Source organism: Mobula hypostoma, chromosome 1, assembly GCF_963921235.1.
Source record: "Mobula hypostoma chromosome 1, sMobHyp1.1, whole genome shotgun sequence".
NCBI classification, from domain to species: domain Eukaryota; kingdom Metazoa; phylum Chordata; class Chondrichthyes; order Myliobatiformes; family Myliobatidae; genus Mobula; species Mobula hypostoma.
This window is the reverse complement of record NC_086097.1, coordinates 57,559,695-57,574,307: the sequence shown is the minus strand read 5'-3', so window position 1 is coordinate 57,574,307 and position 14,613 is coordinate 57,559,695. Positions and strand designations below refer to the sequence as shown.

At 41.6% G+C, this 14,613-nt stretch overlaps 1 protein-coding gene across 1 annotated transcript in view; it reads right to left on the bottom strand.

Moving 5' to 3' along the window:
* The window catches only part of kiaa0586 (KIAA0586 ortholog), a 538,659-nt gene that overhangs the window by 87,954 nt on the left and 436,092 nt on the right, over window positions 1-14,613 (bottom strand). The window contains exons 24-25 of the mRNA XM_063049620.1: window positions 11,437-11,674; window positions 1,088-1,332 (exon numbers count right to left, since the gene is read on the bottom strand). Of these exons, the coding sequence (XP_062905690.1) occupies window positions 1,088-1,332; window positions 11,437-11,674 (483 nt within the window). The remainder of the gene's footprint in view (window positions 1-1,087; window positions 1,333-11,436; window positions 11,675-14,613) is intronic.

Genomic DNA, 14,613 nt, shown 5'->3' with positions numbered 1-14,613 from the left:
TCTTTGACAAGAGAGAAGACACTTTAATCCTTCTGGGAAACCTACATAATCACAGAGAGAATGTGCAATCTGTTTGAGTCAGAATTAGAACTTGATTATTTGATCTGTGAGGCAGCATTGTTAATGTTGGCTATATTAGCTGTCACCCCGTATTAGAAGTCTTCAACCACCTAGACACCATGCCCATATAGGCAAGGAAAAGTGAACTGCAATGTACTTATTAACTTCTACAGAGAATATAAGCAAAGAGAAGTACTGGAAAGGTGCATAAGAAATAGAAACAGTGATAGGACATTGTTTCTCATGCCTACTGCACCATTCAAATATACCACAGTTGATCAATGGTGCCACTTTCTGGCATAAAATCATATCCAACAGATTCCCTCAAATTCCTAAACTCCCTCTACATTTAGTGGAGCCACCAACGTCATAAACACGAGGACGAAAGGATATTGGAATAGTTTAGGAAAGAAATACAATGTCAGAGAGAGAGCAGTGGAAGCAGAGTCACCAACGGCATTAGAGATGCCTGGACAAATACTTGAAAAGTATACAAATTGAAGGATATGTGCCAAGTACTGGAAGATGGAAATTAAAATGGATGGGTGCCCACGTGTCAGCATGGATGTTATGGGCAGAATGGCATGCTTCCATGCTGTATGACGTTATGATCCTATCTGTCGTATTGAATCGTACAGCTCAATCTGTTATGCTTATCTGGTGCACAAAAACATGTGTACAAGTGTTTTGGTTTCTCTCAGTGGCTGATTTGAAGTAGTGTAATTTATCCTTAACTGGGCACTCTTAGATCATGTATCTACTTTCACTACCATATGGATGAAATTGTTCAGCATTTCTCAACCAAAAAACTAAACCTTCAACCCATTCATCTGCATGCAATTCAAGCATATGATAAGCTGAAAAGATAGCTTATACCCTGCACCATCCAGGTCTCTAATCTATTTAGCTTTCAGTGAACTATGGCTAGCATTTTTCAACACGGCACATAATTCTATTTCTACAGTACTGTGTAACATTCTACTTCCTACATAATTAATGGCCTGTTAATGGTCTTCAATAGTCATACCGTTTGCTGCAGCCATCTGCTCATGGCTTACTAGGATCTCTCCTTCAGAAATGTTTCGATCAGCAGTCTCGGTTTCAGTAACAGAGATTGTTGAGCTACTCTCCTCAGTGGATGCAGATTGAGCCAGTGATTGACAAGGGGGTGCTGGAGCTTGCACATGTGATGGAAGACTCTCAGGGGCAGTTGAATGTAGAGGAGGCTGAATTAAGTTCTCAGGTTCTTCATCTTTTGCTACTGACATGATACTGAAACAGATCATAATAAAAATTAATGAACAAACAGTAATAATATTAAAATGCTCATGAAATAGCTCAGAACTGTAAGTATAAATAGATAAATGTAATGTCTCTTATAAATATATAAATCCAGATGAGAAATAAATACTTATTTCAAGAGATAAACCTGAACTCTGAAAGCCTAATGGACCAAATTCTGTTGATGTGGTTCATCATTATCCCATGTCATACCTTTATCTGCTTTGATCTCTAACTGCTTGGGACTTCCTGCCACTGGGACAGGACTAACTCAGCCACTTATTAGTTCTAAACCAAGTCTATCATAAAATATAAAATCATAAGACATTAAGATTGATTTCAAATGAAGTGATAATTCCAAAGTCTTATATTCGCAATTCATAGAAAAGGGGACTCTGACATAAACTAAATAGATTTGACATGTATTAGGGCAATTGAAATGGCGAGGTGATATATTTGTTATGCTGACTTCATCTTATGCCAAAAAAACTTTACATTGATTACCTAAAAGGAAAACAAAGGCTTCTAATTTTCATAAGATAATGGCAAAAGGAGCACATCTTTTTGATCAGAAATTTTGAAAATACCATGCAAGACACATTTATTGCAACTCACTAACATGCATCAAGCTATTTTAAAGTACTCTTTTTGACCCTTCTCAGATCACAAGACTATCAGGAACACACTTGTCTCCAAATTTCTTTGTTGATGGCTGATAGCATGACAGATGCTGACAGCTGGGACATGCATGTAGTTAATGTGTGACCTCATCTTTTCTGAAGGATTAACTATTAGGACATACACAAAGACTTGTTGATGATTGGCCTGCAATTCACTACCAAAAAAGTCAGTTTAGACAAAGGTGAGATGCTTGTGCAAATACGATTTTGTGAATAAACACAAGAAGGCAAAAGCATAAACAAATAATTGCATAAGTGAGCTTTCGGTGATTAGATTATTTCACCAGTGAGAAAGTGAAATAGAACATAATAGCAAAACAGAATTTACAATTAAAGTTCAAGTAAAATCATATCAAACTAGTAGTGTGGTTTGTGCAAATCCTGAATGATGTATACTTAACGAGCAAAATAAAATATTTATGACAAATGGTCAAGTAAAGATAATAAAAGCAAAAGCGGAGCACAGACAAGAAAAATAATTTGAGTAATGTTACAATGGTGAGATGCATGAAAAGTTCCAAAAATGACTACACAAGTTATTGGGGTTTTTAAGAAGATGTACAGCATGCTTGGCTTCATTAGTTGGGGCACTGAGTATGAAAGTTGACAGGTCATGTAGCAGCTGTATAATGTTTTGGATCAGTCATGTTTGGATTATTATAATTGAATATTTTGACTATCTGGTCACTATTAGGAAGTATGTGAAGGCATGGAAAGGGTACAGAAGAGGTTCAGCAGGATGTTACCTGGATTGGAGTGTAGTGGTTATTAGGAGAGATTGGACAAAATGGGATTGTTTTCCCTGGAGTGTCAGCCAATGATATTGTGCCAATCATGATGCCAATTTAAAGTAAATGTCCTCCTCCTGTTTATCATCTATATCCCTGCATTCCCTTCATATTCATGTGTATATCCAAAAGCCTCTTAAGCTCCACCATAGTCAGATTCCACCATTACCATTGGTTACCTATTTCAGGTACCTAATACTATCTGCATTGAAAAAAACTTGCCTCTCACTTCATCTTTAAACTTTACCCCTTTAACTTAAAAGCATGGCCTCTGGTGTTTGACATTGCTACCTTGCGGAAAAGATTCTGGCTGTCTACCTTATCTATACTTCTCATAAGAAACTCTGTCAGATCTCAACTTAACCTTCTGACCCTCTAGGGAGAACAACCCAAATCAGTCTGACCTTTCCTTAAAGTTCATACTCTCTAATCCAGGCTGCATCCAGGGAAACATGCCTGCACCCTCTCCACAGTCTCCACATCCTTCCTATAACGGGGTGCCTAGAACAGTACACAATGCACCAAGTCCAGGCTGACTGAATTTTTATATAATTGCAACATGGGTTCCTTATTCTTATACTCAACACCTCAGCAAATGAAGGCAGGTATGCTTTATGCCTTCTTTACCACATAATCCATTTGCGTAGTCTCTTTCAGTGAACCATGGACCTGAACTCCATAAGCCCTCTGTACCTATTAAAGGGCCTGTCATTAACTATATACCTTTTCCTTTCATTTGACTTCCCAAAGTGCAACATCACTTGCCCAAATTATGCTCTATCTGTGGCTTTTCGGTCCGTGTGTACATCCCTCTGTATTATTTGATGGTCCTTTACACTGTGTACAACTTCACCAATCATGGTGTCATCTTCAAATTTACAAGTCACTCATCTCGTTATCATCAACATCACTGATATAAATCACAAACAACAGAGGTTCTTGCACCAGTCCTTGCAAAACACTATTCTTTATGCACCTCCAGGCAGAATGACAACCTTTCACATCAACTCTCTGTCTCCTAAGGGAAAACCAGTTTTGAATCCAAACTTGCAATTCAGTCTGGATCCCACGCATCTTTATCTCCTGAATCAACCTACCATGAGGGATCTTATCAAGTGCCTTACCCAAGTCCATGTAGATAATGTCTAATACCTTACCCTCATTAAGATCCTTTGTCACCTCCTCAAAGGCTCTATTAAGTTTGTAAGGCATGACCTGCCCCACACAAAGTCATGCTGACTGCTCCTAAGTAGGCCATGCCTTTTTTAATGTGCATAAATCCAATCCCATGTGCCCTCTTCAACAGCTTCACTACTTCTAATGTGAGGCTACTGGCCTAGAGGTATCTCAATTATCTCTACCCCTTCTCTTGAAGAAACACAAAACATTTGTTACCTGCCAGCGTCGCCAGTTGGTAGTGATAACAAAGATCTTTGTCAAAGCCCCCAGTCTCCTCACTTGATTCTTTCAATATTCTGGTGATACATGCCATCAGGCCCTGGGAACTTAACACCTTCAAAAGATCCAGCACTACCTTATCCTTAATCTCAAAATGCCCCAGCACATTTGGCATTCTACCTTCACTATCCTCTAAATCCTTCTTAATACAAAGTACTCATTTAATACCTCAGCCATTTTTTTCCCCTGACTCCAAGCTCAAATTCCCTCCTTTATCCTTGAGTGGACCTACCCTCTCTCTAGTTATTCTCTTTTTCTTAAAATAAGTGTAACATATGTTGGGATCCTCCTTGATCCTACTCACCAAGGACATTTTGTGGCCTCCCAATCACCTAATTTAGCACTTTTCAGCTATCATACTCCACAAGGGCTCAGTCTGATTTTAGCTTTCTAAACCTTCTGTATATGTCCTCATTAAATTTAGGACCCCTTGGGTCCTCCAGGGTTCCGTTACATTATCGTCCTCGTCCTTACTCTTTTTTGGAACATACTGCCCTTGATCTCTGATCAGTGGTCCCAAACCAGCTCCCACATATCAGACATGGAATTGTCCGACAGCAGCTGCTCCTAGTCACCACCCATTAGTCTCTGTCTTATCCTGTAGTAATTTGTCCTCTCCCAATTTAGTACCTTCCAGTAAGATTTGATTTTATTCTTACTCATATCTATGTTAAAACATAATGAGTTGTGGTCACTATTCCCAAAACGATCACCCACTATCAGGTCTGTCACCTGGCCTGGCTCATTCCCCAAAAACAATTCTTGCTTGTTTTCAACTCTACTAGATTGTCCAATGTTGTTTCAAGAACCCTTCTGAAAAAAAAGCCACATCATCTAAGCCTCTTGCATTAAGGATGTTCCAATTAATACTGGGGAAGTTAAAGTCCCCCACCATGACAATCCTCTGTTGTTCATGCACTTTTCCATAATATATCTATATATCTGTTCCTCTACTCCTTAGTGGTTACTAGTGGGCCTATCGTATAATCCCATCAGCATAATTTTACCTGTTTTAATTTGGAGCTTCACCCAAAATGTGGATGAGCCCTCCTATGTTTCGTCTCCTAACAGTTGTTCTATTGCACAATTTCCAATTCTGACTGTTCAGTTGTCCTGTGAGTTCCAGACCTATTATGTCCACCTTTGGTCTCAGTTCCTTCATCTTCTGGTGATCAATTAACCAGTAAAGATCTAAAAAAGTACTTTAAATCACGAATACTACTCCAATTCTCACACTAAGTACACAGAAGAAGGAGAAAGTTTTGGCTGGACTGTGTCAGAAAGCAGTAACAGCTCAGGGTATCAAGATAAACTGGTAGTGACATAGAACAGAGAAACATAGAAAACCTACAGCACAATACAGACCCTTTGGTCCACAATGTTGTGCCGAACATGACTTACTTTAGAAATTACCTAGGGTTACCCATAGCTCCATGTACCTATCCAGGAGTCTTTTAAAAGACCCTATTGTATCCACCTCCACCACAGTCGCTGGCAGCCCATTCCACACACTCACCACTCTCTGCGTAAAAACTTACCCTGACAACCCCTCTGTAGCTACTTCCAACCACCTTAAAACTGTGCCCTTTCATGTTAGCCATTTCAGCCCTGGGAAAAAGCCTTTGACTATCCACACGATCAATACCTCTCATCATCTTATACACCTCTATCAGGTCACCTCTCATCCTCTGTCGCTCCAAGGAGAAAATGCCAAGTTCACTCAACCGATTCTCATAAGGCATGCTCCTCAATCCAGGCAACATCCTTGTAGATCTCCTCTGCATCATTTCTATAGTTTCTACATCCTTCCTGTAGTGAAGCGATCAGAACTGAGCTTACCAGTATCACATAAGCAATAAGATGTATTAAATTATGCTCATCAATCTATTATTCTGTATGATATTTAAGTCACTTCTTACAGGGCATTTTTATTCAGTTTTTGCAGATGATGCATAATAATGGCCAGAAAGCTCCTTTAATTGAATCATATGATGTGTACCAAACTGATTTGTAACATACGGTTTGAATTGTCATGATACTAGATTTTATGTTACTACAAGCTACAGGAGTTTGACAAACATGGCAGATACTATAAATTCACAAATGATTATGGAATTAAATTGTATTAGTAAAATGGATGAAGTACCAGCTGTCACTCAGAGTTTACTGCCATTGTGGCACCACAACAACATAACAAAAACTGTCAGATGGTGGCTCCTATATGTTTTGCACATTGACAAAGACCAATTTTACAGCCAGATATCATATTGTTAAAATGCTTAATTTTCATTTTTCACTAAGTATACAATAGCAGATCACAACATGTCTTTCAACTACCTGCAGTAGTAATATTCCAGAGATGATTGCTAAGTGAAGATGAATACTGGTTAGGACATAAAAGAGCTGGAAAAACTATTTTCCTGTGACCTTCACAATATAATGAGCAAATATACAGCACATTCAACTTGAGATATTGTGGTTATTTTAAACTTTGTTGAAAGCATAAAGTGTTCGCTATCTGCATGACAGCTGGTCAAACACTACACGTGATTTTCATTCGTATTAAGCTCAATGGAAATAAAACTGGACAGGAGGTAAAAGACCAGCTGTTGTTAACTGGTTTGTGTTCTTTAAAACTGAGTTGAACCAAGGTGTACATTTTCCACCACCCAGCATTAAAAAGGAAAGGAAATGGGAAGAAATAGGCAGCAGAAAATAAATACAGCAACAGTTTGCATTCACATCACTTCTTTACATTGTAGCATATCTTCAGTTTCTTTACATTCCATTTACCAGAAAAATTCAAGCTTTAAAGGTGAATCTGGATGGTATACAAGGCCTGAAAATAGAAGAGCACAAACGATGTAGGAACAAGAGATGGTTCAATGTGAATTTTAAAATGCCAAAGCTTTGTAAGACTAGCAGGCAATGGAATTCTATGAATATTGATGATGTGTGAACATTTGCACATTCAAATTTAGTAGAATGCAATATTTTTCCTTCAATTTACCTGATTCTGAAAAAAAATTATCATCATATAGTATATTCAAGAGAAATTGGCAAGAATGAAGTAGTCTTAGGACAAAACACCATATTAAGATTTGCAATTTCTCCTCAAAGGAAGATACAAATTTTTTTAAATGTATAAACATCAGCACTGATTAAAGACCCTTCCAATTGTTACATAAATATATGCTATTATTTGTCTGTGTTCTTCATTTGGTTTTCAGTGCTGAATTAGTCTAAATTCAATCTAGATTACTAATGAAAAAATCTTTGACTATGTGCACAATTCCAAACCCTTCCCATCAATTCCAACTTCTTCTTTCATCCTCTTACATCATCAAGCCAATTGCACATCTTCTGCAGAAATGTAGCTAGCTACCTCCACTTCTGTGACAACATTTATCTCTGCACAGGGTTTGTTCTGCATAAAAATAAGTGTACATTGGTAATATAGGCCAGACAACATATTTTATCCTCGACAGGCAATCTCCTCTTCTCTCCTTTGATGCTGAAATTACAAATTTGGTACCCACCATTCTTATGCATCCCTATCCAGAGCAGCATCTTCTACTCTTCATAGAACTTTGGGTCACTTTCTGTTGCTATTTCTATTGATGACCTGAACCCCATTTTTTTTAGTGTGTATCCACATTTTTAAACCTTTATCTTCCTAACCAATATCTTTTTCTCCCTTTTCCATCATCCAGTCCTCTCATTCTCTGATTCTGATCTCTTGGACCCAGACACCATTGTTGGTCACCATGTATTTTGCCACTAAGTTCTCATACCCTTGTGCCCTTGATAAATGCTTTGATGCATCTTTTCCTTCTTGGGACCAGTGGTAAATTTAAACTGTCTGGTCAAACTCTGAGCACTCAAGATAATCACTCTGCATGTCAATATCCTGTCCAGTGCGGTATTAAAATGGCAGCGGTGCGTGTGTATCGTGAGGCTCAGTGTCTTACCGGATTTTGAAAAATAGTGTTAATTTATCTGCTTGTTTCCCGCGTGTTCGCTCGATTCAGTTATGTGAACTACACTTACAACAAACAGTCACTTTTGGTCATTAACTACCAATGCACCAACACAGTTTTGGACCATCCATTCAACTTCAACCAACTACCTCCGGAGTTAGTATGGACACTGCAGACTTGCATTCAAGTAGCCATGAAACACCTCAGTGCCACCATTAGCAAACTGCAGACATTGCATCCAGACGGAGCCTTTATTGTCGCTGGGGACTCTAACCATTGAAACCTACTTCCAAGATTTTACCAAAATGTATCATGCACCACAAGGGGAAATAGATCATGTCTACACAAATGTGGCTGATGCTTACAAAGCCACTACCCTCCCCCACCTGGGAAAGTCCGACCATCTTTCATTGTTTCTGCTTCTCAAGTATAGCCTGGTCATTAAACATGTGAAACCACAATGAAGACTACTAAGATCTGGTTGGAGGGTGCTGACTCTGCTCTTCGGCACCAATTCCAGCATACAGACTGGAGTACATTTGCTGCCTATGTCACCACAGACTCTAAGACTAACATTGACCAACTCTGTCCTTGAGCACATCAACAAGTGTGTAGATAGAGTGACATCACAAAAACAAATAAATTTTTCCCCAATCAGAAACCATGGATGAACAGAAAGGTTCGCCTCCTGCTCAAAGCCAGAGATTCAGCCTCCAGGTCTGGAGACCGGAAGGCTTACAGCTCAGCCAGGGCCAGCCTGAGGAGGGGAACCTCTCAGGCTAAACACATATACAAACAGAGAATCGAGGAGCATTTCAACTCCTTGAACCCCCAGTGCATGTGGTATGGCATACAGATTATTACAGACTTCAAACCATCTAGTACTGTGCTCCCTTCCATCTGTGTGGGCACGTGGCCAAGTGGTTAAGGCACTCAACTAACGACCTGAAGGTTGTGACCAGCCGAGGCAGCGTGTTGTATCCTTGAGCAAGGCACTTAACCACACAGTGCTCTGTGACGACACTGGTGCCAAGCTATATTGGCCCTTGCCCTTCCCTTGGACAACATCGGTGTTGTGGTGAGGGGAGACTTGCAGCATGGGCAACTGCCAGTCTTCCATACATCCTTCCCTAGGCCTGCACCCTGGAGAGTGAAGACTTTCCAGGCGCAGATCCATGGTCTCGCAAGACTAACGGATGCCTTTATCTTTATTTTATCCAGCTCTGTTTCCCTCCCTTATGAGCTCAATTACTTCTATGCTCGCTTTGACCAAGGGAACAAGGAGGTCACCCTCAAAGCGGATCTCCCACCTGGTGAACTGCCTCTCTCACTTTCCACCTCTGATGTTTGCGCCACCCTGAGCAGGCTGAATATACAGAAGGCAGCTGGTCCAGATGGAATACCTGGCCGTGTGCTCAGAGTCTGTGCAGTGCAGTTGGCCAGGGTCTTCACGGACATTTTTAATCTGTCCCTGGCCCAGGCGGTTGTCCCCACAAGCTTCAAGATCGCCACCATCGTGCCAGTGCCGAAGCATTCCACATCCTGAATGACTTCCGTCCAGTTGCACTCTCCCCCATCATTGCAAAGTGCTTTGAGAGACTGGTTCTATCACATCTGAAATCCTGTCTGCCCACTACCCTGGACCCCCATCAATTTGCCTGTCTCACCAACAGGTCTACAGAGGACACCATCTCCATGGCACTTCATTCTGCCCTGACCCACCTGGACAGCCCCAACTCTTACGTCAGAATGCTGTTCATTGACTTTAGTTCGGCATTCAATACTGTGATCTCCTCCAAACTGATTGCCAAACTTTGCCAGCTTGGTATCAGCTGATCCCTCTGCAATTGGACCTTGGAGAGACCCCAATCAGTTAAATTAGACAACCTTTCCTCCTCCACTCTCACACTGAACACCGGTGTGCCTCAAGGCTGCGTGCTGAGCCATCTTCTGTACTCCCTTTTCACCTATGATTGCGTTCCTATACACGGTTCTAACTCCATAATCAATTTCGCAGACGACACCACGGTGGTTGACCTGATCAGAAGGGATGACAAGACGGCCTACAGGGACAAGGTCCAGCACCTGGCCACGTGGTGTGCCGATAACAACCTGGCCTTTAACACCCAGAAGACCAAGGAGATTATTGTGGACTTCAGCATGCTAGGAACCACACTCATGTTCCCATCTACATCAACGGAGCTGTAGTGGAGCGTGTATCAAGCTTCAAGTTCCCTGGTGTCCACATTTCCGATGATCTCACCTGGTCCCTGAACTTCTCCATCCTGATCAAAAAGGCACAACAGCGCCTTTATTTCCTGCAGAGCATCAAGAAAGCTCACCTATGTCCCAGGATACTGACGTACTTTTACCGCTGTACCATTGAGAGCATACTCACCAACTGCATCTCAGTGTGGTATGGAAATTGTCCCGTATCGGACTGCAAAGCAGTCCAGCAGGTGGTGAAAACTCCCCAGCAGATTATCGGCACCCAATTGCCCGCCATTGAGAACATCTACCATAAATGCTGCCTGGGCAGGACGAAAAGCATTATCAAGGATGCATCTCACCCTAACCATGGACTTTTTACTCTCCTCCATTCCAGTAGGTGCTACAGGAGCCTCCACTCCCGCACCACCAGGCTTGGGAAGAGCTTCTTCCCTGAGGTTGTGACTCTGCTGAACCTCACATCACAGCGCTAAGCAATATTGCACCCATATTGGACTGTCTCAGTACTTTTATATTTGTATGCTGTAGCACTTATTTTTATTTGCAGTTATTTTGTAAATAGTACTATTCTTTTGCTTTTCTGGTCAGATGCTAATTGCATTTCATTGGCTTTGTATCTGTACTCGGCACAATGACAATAAAGTTGAATCTAATCTAATATCTTGCCTTCAGTGTACTCTCTTCCTCCTTTGGCTCCATTAAACATTTTTTTTAATTTTACATATACTCATGAATTTGGGCTGTAGTCAAAATGTATCTGTATACTTTAATTTTTATTATAACAGTCTGTGCCAATTTTCAGTTGTGCCCTCTGGTATTTAACCAATCAAGAGGATTTGATGACATTAGTACAGATGTGAATGGAATAATTAAAAAGTTAATAGGATAAGCAATTAAGATTTAAAAAAAAGATTACATATACCAAGATATGCTGGTAGGAAGCATTACATTTTCACTTACATGCCTCTTTGCTGTGGTGCTGCTACTTGGGCTGGGCTAGGATTTTCTTCCTCTAGAGGGAGCTCTGCATCTCCCCAGGGATTTGGAAGCTTCTGCAACAGCACTGAATTGCTCCTCAAGGCTGGATGTGATATTGGCGAAGGTGTGGATACTCTTGAAAGAGTAGGAATTGGCGTGATAACAGGAGTAACAACAGGGCTAGATTTTTCTGCAGGTTTTAGTCCGATATCATCCACGACTGTTTGTTAAAAGAAATATGTATTATTGATTATGTTACAGCTGTAAGAGTAATAATGAACAATTGAGACAGACCTTTACTTTTATTAATGGCTGGATTTTGTAATCAATGGTGATCTCTGAACTATATCAGCATCATTTTTTTTACATCCATCTCTGAAACCTTGCTGTACAAAGCAGTGATAACTTTGCTAAACAACTATAGTGATGAGGCCCTGAACAGTGTCATGATATAAAAATAGCAACAAATGGACAGCAGTATGGTAGGTAGGGAAGGATCAGGGTGCTGTTGATTGTGACAGAGTTGGATCCTGCCACCTAGATTGACAAAAAAACCATGAGATGGCCAAGTGAACTAAACTGACAAAATGTTAAGCTGTGCCCTTTGGCTTTACTGGCTGTCACAATTGTTGATATATTTAAACATTTGAAAAATCACATATGCAAAAAGTTTAAACACAAACCATCTAAACATCTTTAAACATCTAAAAATACTAACACTTACCCTCATCTCTTAAACCCATTCTCCTCCATTGGTATCAAAGCAGAAACGTTCCCTATTTTTCTACTTGAACTTGAGCAAGTTGCTCATGCCGATTTCTTAGTGAAATTATTGGGGAATTGCCACAACGTCACATTCTACCATTGGATTGCTTCACAATTAATGGAGCTGAGCAGTGAAACTATCAATAACTAGTTGCTGGGTAACTTGGGTGCAAATGTAGAAATCTATGCAAGAATTCTGAATTTGCTTGCAGTACACCACAGAAATGGGCCCTTCAGCCCTCTGGATTACGCTCATCATTATGCTAGTCCCTCTTGCCTACATTATGTCCAGACGCTGGAGAAACTCAGCAGGTCGGGCAGATCCGTGCAAATGAACAGTCGACGTTTTGGGCCAAGACCTGTCCTCAGGACTGAAGAGGGAAGGGGCAGAGGCCCTATAAAGAAGGTGGGGGGAGGGTGAGAAGGAGAAGGCTGGTAGGTTTCAGGCGAAAAACCAGTAAGGGGGAAGGTCAAGGGGTGGGGGAGGGGAAGCAGGGAGGGGATAGGCAGGAAAGGTGAAGAAGGAATAGAGGAAAGCACAATGGGTAGTAGAAGGAGGCGGAACCATGAGGGAGGTGATAGGCAGCTGGGGGAGGGGGCAGAGTGAAACTGGGATGGGGGAAGCGAGGGGGAGGGAATTACCGGAAGCTGGAGAATTCAATGTTCATGCCAAGGGGCTGGAGACTACCCAGACGGTATGTGAGTTGTTGCTCCTCCAACCTGAGTTTGGCCTCATCATGGCAGTAGAGGAGGCCATTTATGGACATATCCAAATGGGAGTGTGAAGCAGAGTTGAAGTGGGTGGCAACCGGGAGATCCTGTCTGTTGTGGTGGATGGAGCAGAGGTGCTCGATGAAGCGGTCCCCCAATCTGCGTCGGGTCTCACCAATGTAGAGGAGGCCGCACTGGGAGCACAGGATGCAATAGATGACCGCAACAGACTCACGAATTAAGTGTTGCCTCACCTGGAAAGACTGTTTGGGGCCCTGAATGGTGGTGAGAGAAGAGGTGTAGGGACAGGTGTAGCATTTACGCTTGCAGGGATAAGTGCCGGGTGGGAGATCTGTGGGGAGGTACGTGTGGACCGGGGAGTCACAGAGGGAATGATCCCTGCGGAAAGTGGAGAGGAGTAGAGAGGGAAAGATGTGCTTAGTGGTGGGGTCTTATTGAAGGTGGTGGAAGTTGTGGAGGTTTTCGTACAATGTTTGTTTCCACGGATGCTGCCCGACCTGCTGAGTTCCTCCAGCGTGTTGTGCGTGTTGCTTTGACCCCAGCATCTGCAGATTATTTTGTGTTTACATTATGTCCAGATCCCTTGCTCATTCACGTACCTGCCTCCACCATCCCATTGCAGATGCTAAATATTCTGTGTGAAAAATGTACTCCTCAGATCCCTTTTAACCCCCTTCTCTCCCACCATAAACTATGCCCTCCAGTTTTAGGCACCCCTACCTCAGGAAAAAGACCCTGGCTATCAACCTTATTTCTGCTTCTCATAATTTTATATACTTCTATCAGTCTCCTTTGCTCCAGGAAAAAGTCTCAGCTCATCTGATGTCTCCTTATAACTCAAGTCCTCCAATCCAGACAACATCCTTGTGCATCTTTTCTACATCCTCCCTAGCTTAATTACAGCCTTCCTGCAGTATGGTGACCAGAAATGCACACAATACTCTAAGTATGGTCTAACTAACATTTTGTACAATTGTAACATGACAAGCCAACTCCTGTACTCAGAACCTCAACAATGAAAGTAAGTGTGCCACACTTCACTTCCCTGTCTGCCTGTGTAGCCACTTTCAGGGAACTAAGTACTTGCACCCAACACTCCCCACCCTGTCATTACTGTGTAGGCCCTGTCCTGGTTTAACTTCTCAAAATGCACCACCTTCCACATGTCTGAGTTAAATTTCACTGCCATTCCCTTGCCCATATTCCCAGTGGATTTATATCCAATTTTATTGAAGACATCCTTCTTCAGTGCCCACTATACCATCAATTTTAGTGATGTTCGCAAACTTACTAATCATGACACCTACATTCTCATCCAAATCAATCTCATGATAGACAACAATGGAACTGAGCCTGGTAATGTACCATTGGTTACTGACCTTCAACATGAAAAGTAACACTCCACTACCACCCTCCATCTCTTCCCATCAAGCCAATTTTGCATCCAATTGGCAAGCTCAAGCAACTCAATCAAATTTGAAAAACATGATTTCCCATGCACAAAACCATGCTGTTTATCCTCAGTCAGCTCCTGTCTCTCCAAACGCAAATAACCCTGGTTTCTCAGAATCCTCTCCAATAACTTTTCCACCACTCACATAAGGTTCACCAGCCTGTAGCCCTTGGTTTATATTCACTGCCCTTTTTAAATAAAAGCTCAAT